The sequence below is a fragment of the Macaca mulatta genome, chromosome X, assembly GCF_049350105.2.
Source record: "Macaca mulatta isolate MMU2019108-1 chromosome X, T2T-MMU8v2.0, whole genome shotgun sequence".
In the NCBI taxonomy this organism is placed as follows: Eukaryota; Metazoa; Chordata; class Mammalia; order Primates; family Cercopithecidae; genus Macaca; species Macaca mulatta.
The window spans coordinates 113,756,022-113,776,044 of record NC_133426.1 but is presented as its reverse complement, the minus strand read 5'-3'; the positions used below and the strand labels follow the sequence as shown (position 1 = coordinate 113,776,044).

General features: G+C 39.4%; 1 protein-coding gene across 2 annotated transcripts in view; it reads left to right on the top strand.

The window, feature by feature from the left end:
* MORC4 (MORC family CW-type zinc finger 4) overlaps nucleotides 1-20,023 on the top strand; it is a 60,587-nt gene that overhangs the window by 32,401 nt on the left and 8,163 nt on the right. For both annotated transcript variants that reach the window (XM_077987633.1, NM_001266454.1), the window contains 5 exon segments: nucleotides 6,592-6,690; nucleotides 11,835-11,963; nucleotides 13,294-13,362; nucleotides 13,773-13,827; nucleotides 15,210-15,385. In XM_077987633.1, coding sequence (XP_077843759.1) covers nucleotides 6,592-6,690; nucleotides 11,835-11,963; nucleotides 13,294-13,362; nucleotides 13,773-13,827; nucleotides 15,210-15,385 — 528 coding nt within the window.

Sequence of the window (20,023 nt, the reverse complement as noted above, 5' to 3'; positions counted from 1 at the left end):
TGGGAGTCTAAGTCTCTTTGTAGGTTTCCAAGAACTTGCTTTATGAATCTGGGTGTTCTTATATTGGGTACATATATATTTAGGATAGTTAGCTCTTCTTGTTGAATTGATCCCTTTACCGTTATGTAATGGCCTTTTTTGTCTCTCTTGATCTTTGTTGGTTTAAAGTCTGTTTTATCAGAGAGTAGAATTGCAACCCCTGCTTTTTTTTGCTTTCCATTTCTGCGGTAGATCTTCCTCCATGCCTTTATTTTGAGCCTATGTGTGTCTTTGCGTGTGATATGGGTCTCCTGAATACAACACACCGATGGGTCTTGACTGTTTATCCAGTTTGCCAGTCTGTATCTTTTAATTTGGGCATTTAGCCCATTTATATTTAAGGGTAATATTGTTATGTGTGGATTCGATCCTGTCATTATGATGCTAGCTGATTATTTCGCCTATTAATTCGTGCAGTTTCTTCATAGTGTCGATGGTCTGTACAATTTGGCATGTTTTTGCAGTGACTGGTACCAGTTGTTCCTATCTATGTTTAGTGCTATCTTCAGGAGCTCTTGTAAGGCAGGCCTGGTGGTGACGTAATCTCTCAGCATTTACTTGTCTGTTAAGGATTTTATTTCTCCTTCACGTATGAAGCTTAGTTTGACTGTATATGAAATTCTTATTTGAAAATTCTTTTCTTTAAGAATGTTGAATATTGGCCCCTACTCTATTCTGGCTTGTAGGGTTTCTGCAGAGAGATCCACTGTTAGTCTGATGGGCTTCCGTTTGTGGGTAACCCGCCCTTTCTCTCTGGCTGCCCTTAACAGTTTTTTCTTCATTTAATCCTTGGTGAAACTGACAATTATGTGTCTTGGGATTGCTCTTCTCGAGGAGTATCTTTGTGGTGTTCTCTGTATTTCCTGAATTTGAATGTTGGCCTGTCTTTCTAGGTTGAGGAAGTTCTCCTGGATAATATCCTGAAGAGTGTTTTCCAACTTGGTTCCATTTTCCTGTCACTTTCAGGATCACCAGTCAAATGTGGATTTGGTCTTTTCACATAGTCCCATATTTTTTAGAGGCTTTGTTCATTTCTTTTCACTCTTTTTTCTCTAATCTTGTCTTCTTGCTTTATTTCATTAATTTAATCTTCAGTCATTGATTCCTTTCTTCCGCTTCATCGAATTGGCTATTGAAGCTTGTGTATGCTTCACGAAGTTCTCATACTGTGGTTTTCAGCTCTTTCAGGTCATTAAAGCTCTTCTCTACACTGGTTATTCTAATTAGCCATTCGTCTAACCTTTTTTCTAGATTTTTAGCTTCCTTGGGATGGGTTAGAACATTTTCCTTTAGCTCAGAGTAGTTTGTTATTACCCACCTTCTGAAGCCTACTTCTGTCAAGTCGTCAAACTCATTCTCCATCCAGTTGTGTTCCCTTGCTGGCGAGGAGTTGTGTTCCTTTGGAGGAGAAGAGGTGTTCTGGTTTTTGGAATTTTCAGCCTTTCTGCTCTGGTTTCTCCCCATCATTGTGGTTTTATCTACCTTTGGTCTTTGATGTTGGGGACCTATGGATGGGGTTTTGGTTTGGATGTCCTTTTTGCTGATGTTGATGCTATTCCTTTCTGTTTGTTAGTTTTCCTTCTAACAGACAGGCCTCTCAGCTGCAGGTCTGTTGGAGTTTGCTGGAGGTCCACTCCAGATGCTGTTTGCCTGGGTATCACAAGCGGAGGCTGCAGAACAACAAATATTGCTGCCTGATCCTTCCTCTGGAAGCTTTGTCCCAGAGGGGCACCCGCCTGTTTGAGGTGTCTGTTGGCCCTTACTGGAAGGTGTCTCCCAGTCAGGCTACACGGGGGTCAGGGACTCACTTGAGGAGGCAGTCTGTCCGTTATCGGAGCTTGAACACTGTGCTGAAAGAACCACTGCTCTCTTCAGAGCTGGCAGGCAGGGACTTTTAAGTCTGCAGAAGCTGTCTGCTGCCTTTTGTTCAGATATGCCCTGCCCCCAGAGGTGGAATCTAGAGAGGCAGTAGGCCTTGCTGAGCTGTGGTGGGCTCCGCCCAGTTCGAGCTTCCCTGCCGCTTTGTGTACACTGTGAACATAGAACCGCCTTCTCAAGCCTCAGCAATGGCAATGCCCCTCCCCCTGCCAAGGTCCCATGTTCCAGGTCGATTTCAGACTGCTGCACTAGCAGCGAGCAAGGCGCTGTGGGTGTGGCACCCACCAAGCCAGTCACAGGGGGGTTTCTCCTGGTCTGCCGGTTGCAGAGACCATGGGAAAAGTGCAGTATTTGGGCACCAGTGTACTGCTCCTCCAGGTACAGTCACTCACAGCTTCCCTTGGCTGGGAAAGGAAAATCCCCCGACCTCTTGTGTTTCCCGGTGAGGCGATGCACCACCCTGCTTTGGCTCTCCCTCCATGGGCTGCACCCACTCTCCAACCAGTCCCAATGAGATGAACCAGTTACCTCAGTTGGAAATGCAGAAATCACCCGTCTGCTGCGTCAATCTCGCTGGGAGCTGTAGACTGGGGCTGTTACTGTTCAGCCATCTTGGAAACACTCACTTTATCTTTTCAAAGAGTATTTTGTGTGACTGAATGCTCTGACCTTTTGATTTTCTGAGATATTAACAAAAGATTGTCCAGGCCCAGCCTCAACTTTTTCTCTAGAGCATATTTTCCTGACAGTGAATCTCTAAATTTTAGCATATTTTGCAATGTGAATGGGCTGAGAATTTCCCAAGTCATCAAGTCCTGGTTTCTTTTTGTTTAACAGTTCATTCTTCAATTTGTCTCTTTCCTCTTGCATTTTACATAAGCAGCAAGAAGACATCAGGCCATACCTTTAACACTTTTCCTGAAGATCTCCTCAGCTAAATTTCCAGTTTCATCATTTATAAGTTGTGTTTTCCGCATAACTGTAGGACAGTTCTGCTAAACTTTCTGCCACTGTGTAACAAGGATCATCTTCTCTCAAGTTTTCCAATAACATGTTCGTCACTTCCTTCTGAGCCTTCACTAGCAATGCCTTTAACATCCATATTTCTACCAATAGTCTGTTTACAATGATTTGGGTATTTTCTAAGGTAATTTGTGTTTTCTCTGCCATACTTTTCACTTCTTTCTGAGCCCTCACTAGTGAAAGCATGTATTAACATCTATATTTCTACTACATTGAAGGCAATGTAGGTTTTTTCTGTCAAACTTCTCAAAATTGTTGCAGCCTCTGCCAATTACCAATTCTAAAGCCACTTCCATGTTTTTAGGTATTTGTTATAGTAGTACCCCACTTCCAGATACCATCTGCTATATTCTTTTTCATTATATCATATCTTTGTGAATCTGGATTTAATCCATTTACATTTAAAATAATTACTGATGAGGAGAGACTTACTTCTGTCATTTTGTTGTTTGTTTTCTGTGTCCGTTGTAGCTTTCTTTGCCCCTCATTTCCTACATTGCCATCTTTTGTGTTTAGGTGATTTTTTTTATATATAGTGAAACATTTAAATTCCTTTCTCATTTCCTTTTGTGTATATTCTATAGCTGTTTTCTTTGTGGTTATCATGGGAATTACATTTAATATCTTTAAGTTATGACACTCTAATTTGGATTTATACCACCTTAACTTCAATTCCTTACAAAAGTTCTGCTCCTTTAACAGCTGCATCACCATTCCTTTCAGTTGTTGATATCACAGAATTACATCTTTGTACATTGTGTGTCCAAAATCATAAACAAATAATTTGTAATGCATTAGCCTTTTAAATTATGTAGAAAACAAAATGTGGAGTTACAAACCAAAGTTACAATAATACTGGCTTGCAGACTTGTAACTTTTATCTTTTCTTTTCTTTTTTTTTTTTTTTGAGATGTAGTTTTGCTCTTGTTGCCTGGGCTGGAGTGCAGTGGTGCCATCTTGGCTCACTACAACCTCCCCTTCCTGGTTCACGCTATTCTCCTGCCTCAGCCTCCCACATAGCTGGGATTACAGGCATGAGCCACTGCACCTGGCCCATTTTTTTCTTTTAAATGTATTCTCTTACATTATATAGAAAATAAAAAGTGGAGTTACAAACTTTAAGGATTCCTTGAATGTAATATGTTGTTTCTCTCTTGGTGTTTTTAAGATTCTCTGTCTTTGACTTTCATGGTTTGATTACAATGTGTCTGGGTCTGAGTCTCTCCGAGTTCATCCTACTTGCAGTTAAGGTTGGATGTTTATATTCGTGTCTTTCATCAAATTTGGGAAGTTTTTGGCAATTATTTATTCAAATATTCTTTCTGTTCCTTTCTCTCTTCTCTTTCTGGGACTCTGCTAATGCATATGTTGGACCAGTTATGATGTCCTATGGGTCCCTTAGTTTTTGTTCACTTTTCTTCAATCTTTGTTCTTTTTGCTCTTAATACTTGATAATTTACAGTTTTTATCTTCAAGTTCACTGATTCTTTTTTCTGTCTGATCAGATCTGCCTTTGAATTCCTGCAGTGGATTTTTTATTTCAGTTTTTAGACTTTTCAGCTTCAGACTTTCTTTTGGATTTCTTTTTAGGTTTGTTACCTCTTTGTTGATTTTCTATTTTGCTTATGCATTGTTTTCTTGACTTTCTGCTCATCTTCATATAGTTTTTGAGTATCTTTAAGACCATTTTAAAATCTTTGTCGAGTTGATCTATCAGTTCTTTTTCAGGGGTGATTTCTTTTTTTTCCTTTGAATGGGCCACCCTGTCTTGTTTGTTTGTATGCCTTGTAACTTTTTGTTGCAAACTGAACATTTGAATCTAATAATGTGGTAACTCTGGAAATAAAATTCTCCTTTCCTATGGTTTGCTGTTTGTTGTTATTGTTGTTGTTGTTGTTATTGTTGTAGGCTTTCTCCGTGCCAAGGAATAACCTGAGAAGTAAGTTTAAGGTCTTTTCACTTCTTTTTTCAGCTTGCATTTTTTTCTGGGCATTCACAGTGGCTTTCTAATTTTCCCCATATGTGGAATTGCTTTTGAATGTCCTTGTCTTTATGTCTGGCTCACGAAAGGGGAAAATAGAGAAATAGAGGAGGAAAAAAAGATGCCAGGACTTTGAATCCTCTGGATGTCACTTCAACTGGAAGAGGAGAGGGTTGAAACAATGGGGGAGGTTCAACAACAATGGTCTCTTGCTTTTTGTTTTCACATCTGTGATCAAAAGCAGCGAGCAGTGATCAGGGGATAGATTTGCAATATTTGGAGGACAGTGTCCTTTTTGCCCACACTGGCTCCTACAAGTTGCTCTTAGAACACATGCAGGGTTGCTTCTATAGGGCTGGGAGTGGGGAATGGGTAGCTATTACTGAGCTAAGAACTGAAATTGACCAAAATTAACCACAATTTACCATCCAAGCTTTCCCCTGGAAGTTGCAAACTTTCCAATAGACTGCAGAGTTTCAAAATAGTTACATCATGCAGCTTTTGCTACTGCAGTTGTTGTATATGTAAGGAGACAGCTTCCACATGCTTCTTATTCTGCCATCTTCCCATAAGCCCATCTAATCTACTTCTTTTTAAAGTAGATTTTAAGTAGATTTTTAAGAGGAAATGAGGAATAGTTCTTCATCTGTGACTTGAGGGAAGGATACAGACATAGAGTAGGAACATTAATAGGTTGAAGGGGAGTAAGAGTTTATAGGGGAGGTCATATATGATTACATTAATCTTTTCTGTGTAGTGAGAATCTAATTTAATATGAGTAAGGTTGGAGATAAGAGTTTCTCTTAACAAGAGAAGAGCTCTGCAAAAACCTTGGGGAATGATCCGGGGGGCCAAGATATTTAAAATAATTCTGAATTCTAAGTGTACAGTTTTCCAGTTGTGTATAGCTCTACATTAAGTTGTAATCTCAGGTTATGGAATTAAATAGGAATTAGCAATTCGAAAGTTGGAAGTTTTTAAAAGTAAAATTCAGGTTTTGATTTTTACAAATTACATTTTTTGTTGACCCTGAGTCTTCTGTTGTTCCTTTGGGGAGAAAAATAAAAGAGAAAGACCAAGGGCTGGAACTCAGATATAGCCTCCAGTAACGGCTGTGTAGTAGAATGTTGGAGTGCTTGTTCATGGGCACCATAATGCTACTATGATCAGCATTTGGATGAAGAAGGACTATATAGACATACTAGAGTTAATATTTGATTGATTTATAATAGATAGGGTACAGTATTTGATCCTCTGATTTTTACCTTGTTCTGAATTATCTACCTGTAGTCATCTGACAATCAAATAACTCCCCATCAACTTATTAATATTTAGCTCTATTCTGTCTCTGCAGTCATAGTCTCTAATGTCAGGTTACCCACACACTCCATGATTCAACAAGCCCTGAAAATTTGTAGAACTCTACTTTTTAGCACTTGTGACCATTTCACCTTTTCAACCAAAGTGACTGTTCAGTGTTATGACTTTGTCATCTTGACACATAGCTTGCAAAGGCAATGGATTCCCATCTTGGTTTCTTAAAGTGTAGATGTTCGAAAGTATGCCAGATACTCTAAATTATTGACGTCTGTTAAATGGGAACTTTTCAAAGATCAAAGAATTGTTCAACAAGTGCTAAACTTTGACATACTTCTTGCATTTTCTTTCAGGTTAACAATAAACGCCCTTGCCCAGAAGCTCAATTCTTACTGGAAGGAAAAAACGTCTCAATATAATTTTGAGACCTCAGCTGTAGCCAGGCCAATACCGTAAGTAATAGATATAGAATATGAATGTATTAGGGATAATATCCATAGATCAAATGGAAGGAACAAGGGTAATGTGTCCGGAGTTGGTTTCTGCCAGTGGATTCGTGGTCTCACTCACTTCAAGAATAAAGCTGCAAACCTTCCTGGTGAGTGTTACAGCTCTTAAAGATGGCACGGACCCAAAGAGTGAGTGGTAGCAAGGTTTATTGTGAACAGCGAAAGGACAAAGCTGCCACAGCTTGTAAGGGGACCCGGGTGGGTTGCCGCTGCTTGCTGGGGTGGCCAGCTTTTATTCCTTTATTGTTCCCTCCCATGTTCTGTTTCTGTCCTATCAGAGTGCCCTTTTTTCAATCCTCCCCACGATTGGCTACTTTTAGAATCCTGCTGATTGGTGCGTTTTACAGAGCGCTGATTGGTACGTTTTACAATCCTCTTGTAAGACAGGAAAGTTCCCTAAGTCCCCACTTGACCCAGGAAGTCCAGCTGGCCTCACCTCTCAGTAAGATGGTGCTTTTCACATCAGGAAGTTTAATTGATTAAAAATAGGAAGTCACAGGTACTAATTGCTTCATTCTCTAAACCTCTTCATTCTGCTTTAACACATTTACGGTCTGGATCATAAATGTGAAGAGTTGAGTACTGTCAATTTAAAACTGGTAGTGTGATATAGTAGAAGATTATGGCTATTTAAATCAAACATTCCTGGGTTGAAAATCTGGATCTGCTTTTTAATAGTTGAATGAGCTTGGGTAAGTAAGTTACTTCACCTGTCTGAATATATTAACTTAGGTGACATACATTTTTAGCACAGTGACTGGCATATAGTAGGTGTTCAGACATGTTAGCAAACTTCCCTTTTTTTTAAAATTCCTAGTGAATATTGCTGGGACTGTACCAGTACATGAGAGTAGAAATAGAGAACCCAGTATGTTAAAGAAAAGGTAGAATTTGGGCCGGGCGCGGTGGCTCAAGCCTGTAATCCCAGCACTTTGGGAGGCCGAGACGGGTGGATCACGAGGTCAGGAGATCGAGACCATCCTGGCTAACACGGTGAAACCCCGTCTCTACTAAAAAAATACAAAAAAAAATTAGCCGGGCGAGGTGGCGGGCGCCTGTACTCCCAGCTACTTGGGAGGCTGAGGCAGGAGAATGGCGTGAACCTGGGAGGCGGGGCTTGCAGTGAGCTGAGATCCGGCCACTGCACTCCAGCCTGGGCAACAGAGCCAGACTCCGTCTCAAAAAAAAAAAAAAAAGAAAAGGTAGAATTTATTGACTCTAAGACAAGTCAGGTAAGGAGCATAATACAGAGGATCGAATGTGTAGCAACACATACACAGTTACACTACCATCAAGACAAACATTAGAGTGGTAGAAGTTCTTTTTGGAGTAGGTATCTGTTATTTTAATTATTAGGTAAATGTATGATATAAAATTTTATTTCAAATGCAACCTAATGGCTGTATTACCCTCTTCTGTTTTTTAATTTTATTTTAAAATTTTATTTATTTTTAAATTATACTTTAAGTTCTAGGGTACATGTGCACAATGTGCAGGTTCGTTACATATGTGTACATGTGCTGTGTTGGTGTGCTGCACCCGTTAATTCATCATTTACATTAGGTATATCTCCTAATGCTATCCCTCCCCTCTCCCCCCACTCCACAGCAGGCCCTGGTGTGATGTTCCCCTTCCTGTGTCCAAGTGTTCTCATTGTTCAATTCCTACCTATGAGTGAGAACATGCGGTATTTGGCTTTTTGTCCTTGTGATAGTTTGCTGAGAATGATGGTTTCCAGCTTCATCCATGTCCCTACAAAGGACATGAACTCATCCTTTTTTATGGCTGCATGGTATTCCATGGTGTATATGTGTCACATTTTCTTAATCCAGTCTATCATTGATGGACATTTGAGTTGGTTCCGAGTCTTTGCTATTGTGAATAGTGCCACAGTAAACATACGTGTGCATGTGTCTTTATAGCAGCATGATTTATAATCCTTTGGGTATATGCCCAGTAATGGGATGGCTGGGTCAAATGGTATTTCTAGTTCTAGATCCTTGAGGAATTGTCACACTGTCTTCCACAATGGTTGAACTAGTTTACAGTCCCACCAACAGTGTAAAAGTGTTCCCATTTCTCCACATCCTCTCCAGCACCTGTTGTTTCCTGACTTTTTAATGATCGCCATTCTAACTGGTGTGAGATGGTATCTCATTGTGGTTTTGATTTGCATTTCTCTGATGGCCAGTGATGATGAGCATTTTTTCATGTGTCTGTTAGCTGCATAAATGTCTTCTTTTGCGAAGTGTCTGTTCATATCCTTTGCCCATTTTTTGATGGGGTTGTTTTTGTCTTGTAAATTTGTTTTAGTTCTTTGTAGATTCTGGATATTAGCCCTTTGTCAGATGAGTAGATTACAAAAATTTTCTCCCATTCTGTAGGTTGCCTGTTCACTCTGATGGTAGTTTCTTTTGCTGTGCAGAAGCTCTTTAGTTTAATTAGATCCCATTTGTCAATTTTGACTTTTGTTGCGATTGCTTTTGGTATTTTAGACATGAAATCCTTGCCCATGCCTATGTCCTGAATGGTATCGCCTAGGTTTTCTTCTAAGGTTTTTATGGTTTTAGGTCTAACATTTAAGTCTTTAATCCATCCTGAATTGATTTTTGTGTAAGGTGTAAGGAAGGGATCCAGTTTCAGCTTTCTACATAGGGCTAGCCAGTTTTCCCAGCACCATTTATTAAATAGGGAATCCTTTCTCCATTTCTTGTTTTTGTCAGGTTTGTCAAAGATCAGATGGTTGTCAGCTCATGGCCATCCTCCATAGTTTTCAAAGAAGTACAAACTAAGATGAGATGCCATTTTTTGTCTTTCAAATTAGCAGTGATTAATGCAGTGAAACCGATGTTAACATACTGCTAGAGAGTGTGTGTGCTGGAAGCAGAACTGTAATAATGGTAATTATTGAACACTTACTTATATGTCAGGCACTGTTCTAAGTTCTTTACATGCAGTGATTTATTTAATCATCACAACAACCCTATCTGTTAGATATTATTGTTACTTCTTTATAGATGCAGAGACTGATACACCAAGAACTTTAGTAACTTGCTTTAGGTGAGGCAAGCAGCAAGTGGTAGACCTAAGGTTTGAATATAGGTTTGAAATCAGGTCCCCCAAACCTAAGTTCTTAACTGCTGCTTTCTTCTGGAGGGATGCAATGAGGGGAATGTAGTACAGCCGCCTCAGCTACCTATTTCCTGTAAGCATGGGCTAAAAGCCTTTCCTATCTGCCTGGATTGAAGGATCTACCATGATCTGCATGGAACCTGAAACAGACGGTTGCTACCTCTAAGCGTGCCTATCCCCGAGAGAGTAATACTGGCACCCTGCAAGAGACTCTCCTGTGCATATGCATGTAGAACCAAAGCTAATATCAGCTTTCTTCTCCCCTCCTACTACTGCTGAAGATGCTTTTTACTGACTCTGGCTCTAAGACAGTGGCTGTCTAGAAATACATAGACACCAGAGGTCAGGCCTGAGCGTACAGCTTAGAGGTTGCAAGGCTGGAACAGCCTGGAGCTAGAAAATAGGAAGCTGTAGATCCAAAAATGTGCACAAACTTTCTTTGTTCCAACAGGGTTTTTAAAAAAAAGAGGGCATTGTATTTCAATGGTAGAATTATGAGTGCCTTTTATTTTCTGTATGTATTTCTCTATTTTCTAGCTTTTAATATTGAGCTTATATTACTTTTATATTTAGAAAAAAGCACATTTTAAAGCCGGGCACGGTGGCTCACACCTGTAATCCCAGCACTTTGGGAGGCCGAGGCAGGTGGATTGCTTAATCTCAGGAGTTCAAGACCAGCCTGGGCAACATGTTGAAACCCCATCTCTACCAAAAGTACAAACATTAGCTGGGTGTGGTGGCGCATGCCTGTAGTCCCACAGCTACCTGGGAGGCTGAGGTGGGAGGATTGCTTGAGCCCAGGAGGCAGAGGTTGTAGTGAACTGAAATTGTGCCACAGCACTCTAGCCTGGGAGACAGAGTGAGACCCTGTCTAAAAGGAAACAACAACAACAACAAGAGAAGTAAAAAGCACAATTTAAGATGTTAAGAAAATTATTGAACTAAGACGTAAAAGAACCGCACCAGTCTGTTGAAATATCTAGTATGAGAGCAGTGTAAATATAACATGCATAAATTTCATCCTGGGCTAAATTACATGTTAGTGAAATTGGCTGAGGTGTCCCTCTTCTTGCTTTGTGTGTCTTTTCTCCAGCCTTCTTTGTTCTCACTCTAGCCTGTCTTTTATACCTTAGGTACTGAGTACTTCTGTCATTATAAGGGCCACTTTCTTTCTCAGAGAAACAAATTCACTCTAAAGTGTAGGTAACTGAGGGGAATGGGAGTGGGTATGCATTTTAAGAGTTTTATCTTAGTTTAGCCCCATTGTTGTCTGGAGCCACCATTTCTAGTTATGAAATTTAATCAAATTTATATTACTTTTTAACATTAACTTTGGGAATATCAACCTTGTAAAATTTTGATTGAAGTATTATAAGCAAAGGGTTTTTCTTGAGAGGGAAACAAAAAGGAATAAGGAGTCTCTGTAGGGAAATGGGGGAGATGTTTTAATGGCAATGCTTCCATGACTCCCATAAATGCATTTTAAGCCTGTTACGTGATTGGACAAAAGCAAACAAAATGATTCTATGTGTTTTATTTCTTGGTAATATAGTAATAAACAGAATTTTTCCAAGTTAATAAATTTTAGAGTTAAAATTATCCTATTGTTTGCTTGGAACAAGTGCTACCAGGATAAAAATTATTTAAAAATTTTTGTTGCAATAGCTTTTGGGGTACAAGTGGTTTTTGGTTACGGGATAAATATTATTGATGTCCATAAAAGTAGTTCACCATGTTAATACTTGTTACTATTTTTCATATCCATATTTGCTATAGTTCTATCATTTTATCTGTGAAGTTAAAAATATATACATTTGGGCACTGAGATGATAACATTCCCAACACATTTCATATATGAAATTAGGTTCTTTCTCTTTTAGACTGCACCTTTCTAATTTAAGACAAAGCACAGAGCTAAGATATACACAGTCACCTTTCCATTTTCCTTCATTCAGGAGGGTTCCTGACCAGACATGGGTTCAGTGTGATGAGTGTCTTAAATGGAGGAAGCTTCCTGGCAAGATCGATCCATCCATGTTACCTGCAAGATGGTTTTGTTATTATAATTCCCATCCAAAGTACAGGTAAGGTTCCAGGACTCAATCTTATGCTCGAGGTAACTACTGATTTATCTCTATAGTCTAAAACATTTTTCATCTCAGGTTCACACCCTTCAGCCTGGCATTCAAGGCCCTGTTCTAACTGACCCCACCTTACCTATCTAGCCTTACATTTTGTGGTATCTTAACACAAACTTTGTACTTGAGCCAGACCTGTGGCTTCACTATTCCCTACACATGCCATGCTTACTCTCATGTCCGTGACTTTGATAGTGTCATTCCTCTTGCTTGCAATGACTTTCCGCATTCCATTTGTCTATCCTAATCACATCCATCTGGGGAGGAAGTGTTTTGTGTGATGCTTTTCCTGTTGACCATAGTTTACAGTTATTTTACTCTGCTTTCCTCTGGTATTTGATTCTTGACGTTTGTTCACATATTGTTTTGTACTTTTTGGATGTTTTTCACATATGTATCTTTGAAGAGCTTTGGCTCTTCAAGAGGTTGTAAACTCTTTGAGACCAAGGACTTTACATTCCAGGTCAAGTCGATGATGTTCTTTATATGCTTCGTATTTGGAATCAGTGTTCTACAGTAGTACCTGTACCTGTTGTATATTCAGTGTTGTGTGTTTGGCTTCCTAATATACCATATGTTCCTTGCAACATCCAACATCTAAATAGCGTCTGGCATATCTGTGGGCATTAACTTTAATTTAAAAGTTTTTAAAAATTTGACTCAGTAGTCATATAGGTTCATAATAATAAGTCAGTGTGCTTCAATTCAGCTGTGACTTTCTTAAAATTCTTCTTGAAGGATAAATACTGATAGAAAGGTTCTAAAATGGGTATGCGTTTTAGGGGAAAATGTCTAAAATTGAAGAAGTTGAATGAACAAAGATTAGGTCTATAAATACAAACATTTCCTCATAGTCTCTAGATATGCATAAGTATCTTTCCATGAGAGTAAATGAGATTATGTAATTAGTATATGGAACTGAGTACTTAGAAGTCTCATTTGTGAATACTTTATCTTTTAGTACAGGAGACATAACCTTGCAGGCCACTTTGCCCTTTTATAAACTGGGTATAATATAGCTGCCAATTATTGTTAAATTTTGTTTGTTTCTAGGATTACTTTTGACCACTGAATGTATTTTCTAGTACTCCTTTCAGTTTTTACTCCTAAAATTCTCTTTCTCATGCTTTACATATAACAAGGTTTTAGAATTTGAATGGGATCTGAACTCTATAATGTTAGAGAGTTGTTAACCTGCATAGTTGTAAGGAAATTAAAAGGTAAAAGTGAAGGACCTAGTTTTTTTCCAAAGCATGATTTCTTCTCTATACTGCAGGAGATGCTCTGTTCCAGAGGAACACGAACTCATTGACGAAGACCTGTGCTTGAGCAAAGCTAAGAAACAGTTGAGTATACATGAGATGGTGTTCTCTATCATAGGGTAGAGTAGCCTGATACTTCCTTATAGGACAGGGGAGTTTTGAGAAGAGAGAATTTTTTTTGGTTCTTAAATAATTTCCCTCTTCACCTCTCGGCTCTCCCAGTTCTTTATTCCTTCTAATCATCTCTTGAATGTCTCAACTAGTGATTGTATTTAGTCTTTCTCCTCTCTTTCTCTCTCTCTCTCTCTCTCTGGTGGGGTACTTAAAATCTCACTTCGGTAACCTAGTTCAGAAAGGCACCCTCAGTTACTCAATGAGGCTCACAGTATTTGTTATTTGGAAGGAATATTATAACCTAAATCTACAATTGGCAGTCCATTTCAAACTGAGAAGTTTCATGAGTGAATTAAATAGCATTTTTGTCTTCTCCTAGAGAACAAACTGTTGAGGAGAAGAAGAAGATGCCTATGGAAAATGAGAACCACCAGGTGAGAGGCAATGTACACCCTTATCGTTCTCACACAACATTTTCCCCAGCAGAGAATATAAGTTGAAGGAAGCAGCAATCTTGAAAGCTGCATAGAAATAACAAACCATTTCTTTTGGTGGTCTTTTTTCATTGAATCTTTTGGTTTTGCTTTGCTCTGCTGTCACTGATGTTTAGATCACCAAAAATAGAAGAGTCAAATCGTTTATCTTCCAGATTTGGATTCAGTACTGAATCTGGACAGTATGAATGTCACATTCAATGTCACAGAATATTCAGGGTTGTGTTCCATCCTCATACAGGCTTCTCCTGTTAAGTGTCTGCTTTTCCTGTCTCTTTTCTTCTAGGATTCAGGGGTGATCCCTTCCTCCTTCCTCTTGGGAAGAAGGGGTGGTTCTTTGTACTCCTCCCCGATCCCTGCTTTCAGGCTGGCTGGCTTTATAAAAACTCTGCTGTTTTGAATTTTCAGGAGCACTGTCTCTCGGACATGGTTGCCCAGCTCCGGACGCTGAAGGGTGCAATAAGGTTGGCCGTCCTTTCAGGGACACTCCTTTCCTGACAGCCACCATAGCACCCATATATCTTCCCCTCCCAACCGTGCCTTTCTGCATGATTTCCCTCTTGACCCTCTTTCCCAGAGAGATCTGCTAGTCGCATGTTAGATTCACCTTCCACCCACTCAATCAGGGTAGGTCAGACTGGTGAGGATAGAGGCAATTTAATACTAACTCTTCTTCTGATATCCTGCCAAGACCCAGGCATATGAATAATCAGGTTTCATACCCTAATGCCTTGGTTTAATTGTCTGATGTAGAGATTGGGAGATTTCCTAGGACTGCCCTGTTCTCATTCAGTTTACCTCCCGTATATTTTCCCTCACCTTAATCATTCATAGTATTTTCATGAGCTGGCTCTCCCACAAGATCCAGATGCATGTCTGTGTGTGTGTGTATACTATGAATATATGTTAGTCTGTCGCATGTATTTCTCCCAAACTGGCACAGACACTTGCTGCAGTGCATTTTCCCACCATCCCTACCCTCATCACACATCTCAAAGGAGTGAAAACTCAGCCTTAAACTGGGTCACAAGAGAGAATTAGACAGTGATTGGGGGCCTGGGTTTATATTGGGGATGGGATAATTCTAGAAGCCAGTAAGTAAGTTGGGGGAGGTCTGTTTGGTGTCCAGCTGATAAGGTTGATAACTGAGTATGCCTGGGTTCAGTATTCTAGTGTACATTACTGTGCACTGTTTGCTTTGTGTAGGAAATGATTTCTTTTTATTTGGCCAAGCATTCTTTCCTAGCATCAAAAGGATTGACTCATCCTTTGACATTTGGTTTGAATTTGAGACTTTTACAAATCATTTCTGTCTTTTCTAGGTATTCAGTAATCCACCAAAGATCCTTACTATTCAAGAAATGGCTGGATTGAATAACAAGACAATTGGATATGAGGGAATTCATAGCCCTAGTGTGCTTCCATCTGGTGGAGAAGAAAGCAGATCACCTTCTCTTCAACTTAAGCCTCTGGATTCCAGTGTTTTTCAGTTTTCCAGGTGACTAAAAAGCATGATCTCTTGTCAATAGTAAGCTTTAGGGTCTGTTTTCCTGTAGAGTAAGTTGGTATGTTTTACCTTGTTTCTATTTTTTCTAAGGCCTAGCATGGAATTCAGAAGTAGAAACACAATTTTAAGTTGATAGAATTGTGTGTTGCATGTACCTCCAGTTTTTCAGTATTATAACTGCTGTATCAGGTCTGTAATTTTGAGGTGATCATTTGCTGATGCTCTTTTTATGTATCATGTATTCACATTATATTGGGAATTGTGCAAGTGAAATAATAGGCAAAATTTGAAAAGTGTAAAATACTACACAAATAAGGTAATGTTATTTCGATAAGCATTGTTCCTTTTCTTCAATGTATGGATATTGAAGTTCTCTGGGGCCTCATAGGCCTAGCACATGTTGGCCACATATAAAAATAACTATTATATATTTGTGCCATTAGGTAAGCTTTATCATTTGTTGTTTCCTATAACAAATTATTAATATAAGTTTAGCATTGGACTTTACTTGTTCACCTTCTAGCACCTCATCAGTGTTATTTTGTGTCTTCATAACAAGAAGGAGCATAACTGTTCTTTTTCTTACATATCAGGAGTATTTAAAGCATTGAAGGATGTGACTGCCCGTTTACTGGCATGGGACTGAACTTAGTACTCCTAATTATGACTCTTTGCTTTCTCCTCTCTATTCTGCTTCTCACTCTTATAGGGCCAAGCCATATAGGGCAGGGACAGGGTTGCTCTCTAATAGTAGAAATGTCTATGTTCATCAGTAATGTGACTATTATATAGTGGGATGTTAATTTTTTTTTTTTTTTTTTTTTTGAGACGGAGTTTCACTCTTGTTGCCCAGGCTGGAGTGCAATGGCACAATATTGGCTCACCACAACCTCCCCCTCCCAGGTTCAAGCGATTCTCCTGCTTCAGCCTCCCGAGTAGCTAGGATTACAGGCATGCGCCACCGTGCCTGGCTAATTTTGTATTTTTAGTAGAGACGGGGTTTCTCCATGTTGGTCAGGCTGGTCTTGAACTCCCGACCTCAGGTGATCCACCCACCTCAGCCTCCCAAAGTGCCAGGATTACAGGAGTGAGCCACCATGCCCAGTTGGGATGTGAACTTTTTAGTGACTATTTTCAGTTTGGATATCTTCTTAACATATTGTAGAATAGTCAGTGGAATACATAATAGGATAAAGTGACTCCTGGTTGGTGGTTTCTTTTTCTCTGTGTTTCTGAGTTCGAGACAAGCCTGGACAACACAGCAAAATCTCATCTCTTAAAAAAAAAAAAAAGCACAATAGAACAGTGCCTTGGAATATAGTAGGTACTCAATAAGTAATGGTTGAATCTGAGTCATATTTAAGAAGCAGTTTCTAAGATTGAATTTTGTAGCAATGGGATAAGAAATAGAATCCAACCTTAGTCTCAGGAGCTTGAGCCTAATTATACCGTTTCCATGCATACTTTTCCAACTCCCATTTTAGGTTGGGAGGGGTGTACTGTAAATACTAAGTGTTTTTGAAGCACATTGTTACCTTTTTACCCTGGGCTCCTGGAGATGCTCATATATCACCATTGCTGCTGGAGTGTCAGGTGTCTTTGCTTTTGAAGACTATCCTTTCCCTACTGTGACCACTTTTCCTTTTTTTCCAGTGTTTCTTTTGTAACTGTAGTGGTTTTTGGTAACCTCAAGGGGATTACAAATGCTAATTTATATACTTATTTTATGAATGCAGTACAATAGAACTTCCATTGGGTGGCATACTTCATCAGTCTCTGTTGGAATTTTTATATGAGTCCTTATAGATTGCTATATTGAGAGTGAGGTTTTGGCTGTAGAGGACAGGTAAAGTACATTGACCATTCATGTGTAATTTTTATTTATTGAGAATAAAATTATTTTAAGAGAAAGAGATACATAAGAGGTATGTGATAGTTGCTGTTGCTAATGTCAAATATGTTACATAAGATCAGTAAATGATGATTGTGTCATTTCAAGTTACCCTTTTTGAGGGAATCACATTGATTGGGCTGAGACTACCTTTTTATGGGAGAAAATGGAGTTAAGAGTCTAGTAAAATATATAGGATTTCTGATAAAACATTAAGGTTTAATCAAGAGTTACAAAGGTCTTCTGTTATTATCAGCATAGGAAGCTGATAAGGGTCCTTGGGTCATGTAGTTCAGCTTACTAACTCTAGATAAAATAAAGCCTACAGTATCCAAGAAAACACATTTAAGTTCTAGTGGGGTAGTTTAGCAGGAGCTCCACAGGTGTCACTGGAAACAGCTTTGTGAGTCCCACAAATCTAGCAAGGGAAGGAGAGGACCTGCAATAAAGAATAGGTTCCACCAGGCCGGGCGCGGTGGCTCAAGCCTGTAATCCCAGCACTTTGGGAGGTCGAGACGGGTGGATCACGAGGTCAGGAGATTGAGACCATTCTGGCTAACACGGTGAAACCCCGTCTTTACTAAAACAATACAAAAAACTAGCTGGGCGAGGTGGCGGACGCCTGTAGTCCCAGCTACTCGGGAGGCTGAGGCAGGAGAATGGCGTAAACCCGGGAGGCGGAGCTTGCAGTGAGCTGAGATCCGGCCACTGCACTCCAGCCTGGGTGACAGAGCGAGACTCCGTCTCAAAAAAAAAAAAAAAAAAAAAAAAAGAATAGGTTCCACCAGTATGTAAGCAGGTATAACCTTTTAGGGGAAGACAGCTTATTTCTGTTAAAGGAAATAATCCCTTTCTATTCGTTCATTCTACGTGTATAATCATGCCACATAATGACATCTTGTTCAATAACAAGATGTCACATACACAACAGTTATCCCATAAACTTTCAATACTGTATTTTTACTGTACCTTTTGTATATTTAGATATATTTGATATGCAAATACCATTTTGTTACATTGCCTATAGTATTCACTACAGTCACAGGTTTATAGCCTAGGAGCAATAGGCGATTGCCTAGGTGTGTAGTAGGCTATGCCATCTGGGTTTGTGTAAGGACTATGATGTTTGCACAATGAGGAAATTGTCTAACAATGGATTTCTCAGAGCGTATGCCCATCAATAAGTAATGCACGACTGTATTTGAGTGCCTACTTTATGAAAGGCCCTGTTCTAGGGTAGTAATAAGGTCAAAGTTTGATATGTAAGGTATCCCCAATATTTACATATAAAATGCATAAGTTTTCTTTCTTTTTTTTTTTTTTGACAGTCTTGCTCTGTCGCCTGGGCTGGAGTGCAGTGGTACAATCTTGGCTCACTGCAACATCTGCCTCCTGGGTTCGAGCAATTCTCCTGCCTAAGCCTCCTGAGTAGCTGGGATTACAGGTGCGTGCCACCACGCCTGGCTAATTTTTGTATTTTTAGAAGAGACGGAGTTTCACCATGTTGGTCAGGCCGGTCTCAAACTCCTGACCTTGTGATGTGCCCGCCTTGGCCTCCCAAAGTGCTGGGATTACAGGCATGAGCCACTGCGCCCGGCCAAATACATATAGTTCTCTTATGGGTGATACAAAATAAGATTTAAAGTGGCCGGGTGCAGTAGCTCACACCTCTTATACCAGCACTTGGGAGGCCAAGACAGGAGGGTTGCTTGAGCCTAGGAGTTTGAGACCAGCCTGGGCAACACAGTGAGATCTCTTCTCTACAAATAATAAAAAACATAGCTGGGTGTGGTGACGTGTGCCTGTGGTCCCAGCTACTCTGGAGGCTGAGGTGGGAGAATCACTTGAGCGTAGGCTGCAGTGAGCCAGCTGTGATTGTGCCATTGCACTCCAGTCTGGGCAACAGAGCAAGACCCTGTCTCAAAAAAAAAAAAAAAAAAAAAAAATCTAAAGTAACCGTAAGCATTTGAATGAAGGGAAGAATTAGTGACTGTAATTTATTTAGATATTTAGATTTGAGTAAGCTATATGTCAAAGGCTAATTAGTTCATATTTTTAAAGGTTAACAAGAAATTCTGAATTGCACTGTAATGGTGGAGGGAGAGAAGTAGAGACATTCTAATGTGTCTAAAGGAATACTTGAAATAACAAACAAGGGGTAGAAATAGAAGAACAATTTTGCAAATGAATAAGATTGATTCAGGGGCCAGTATTAACATTTAAAAATATGATCTGGGGAAACAACTTCCAAAATGGAGAAATGAGCATAGTGGACTCTCTCACCAACAAATAACTGTTTAACTTGTAAAAAGAATCAAATGGAAATTCTGAAGGTGCAAAGTATAATAACTGATATGAAAAAAAGGGACTAAACAGCACATTACAGTTGGAAGGATAAAGAATAAAAAAAAACTTGAAGATAGATCCGTTATAGATTATGAAATTTGAAGAACAGTGGAAAAGAAAAATGAACAGAGCTTCAGAGAAATGTGGAACGCCATGAAATGCACTAACATATGCATAATAGGAGTGCAAGAAGAATAGAAAATGAAGTAGAAAAAATATTTCAAGAAATCATGCCTAAAAACTTCCCAAAGTTGATGAAAAACATTAATGTATACATCTAAGAAGCTCAGCAAACTCAAAATAGGATAAATACAGAGATTCATAGCCAGACACATCATAGTGCAAATATTGAAAGCCAAAAGCAAAGAGAAAATGATTCATCATGTAGAAGG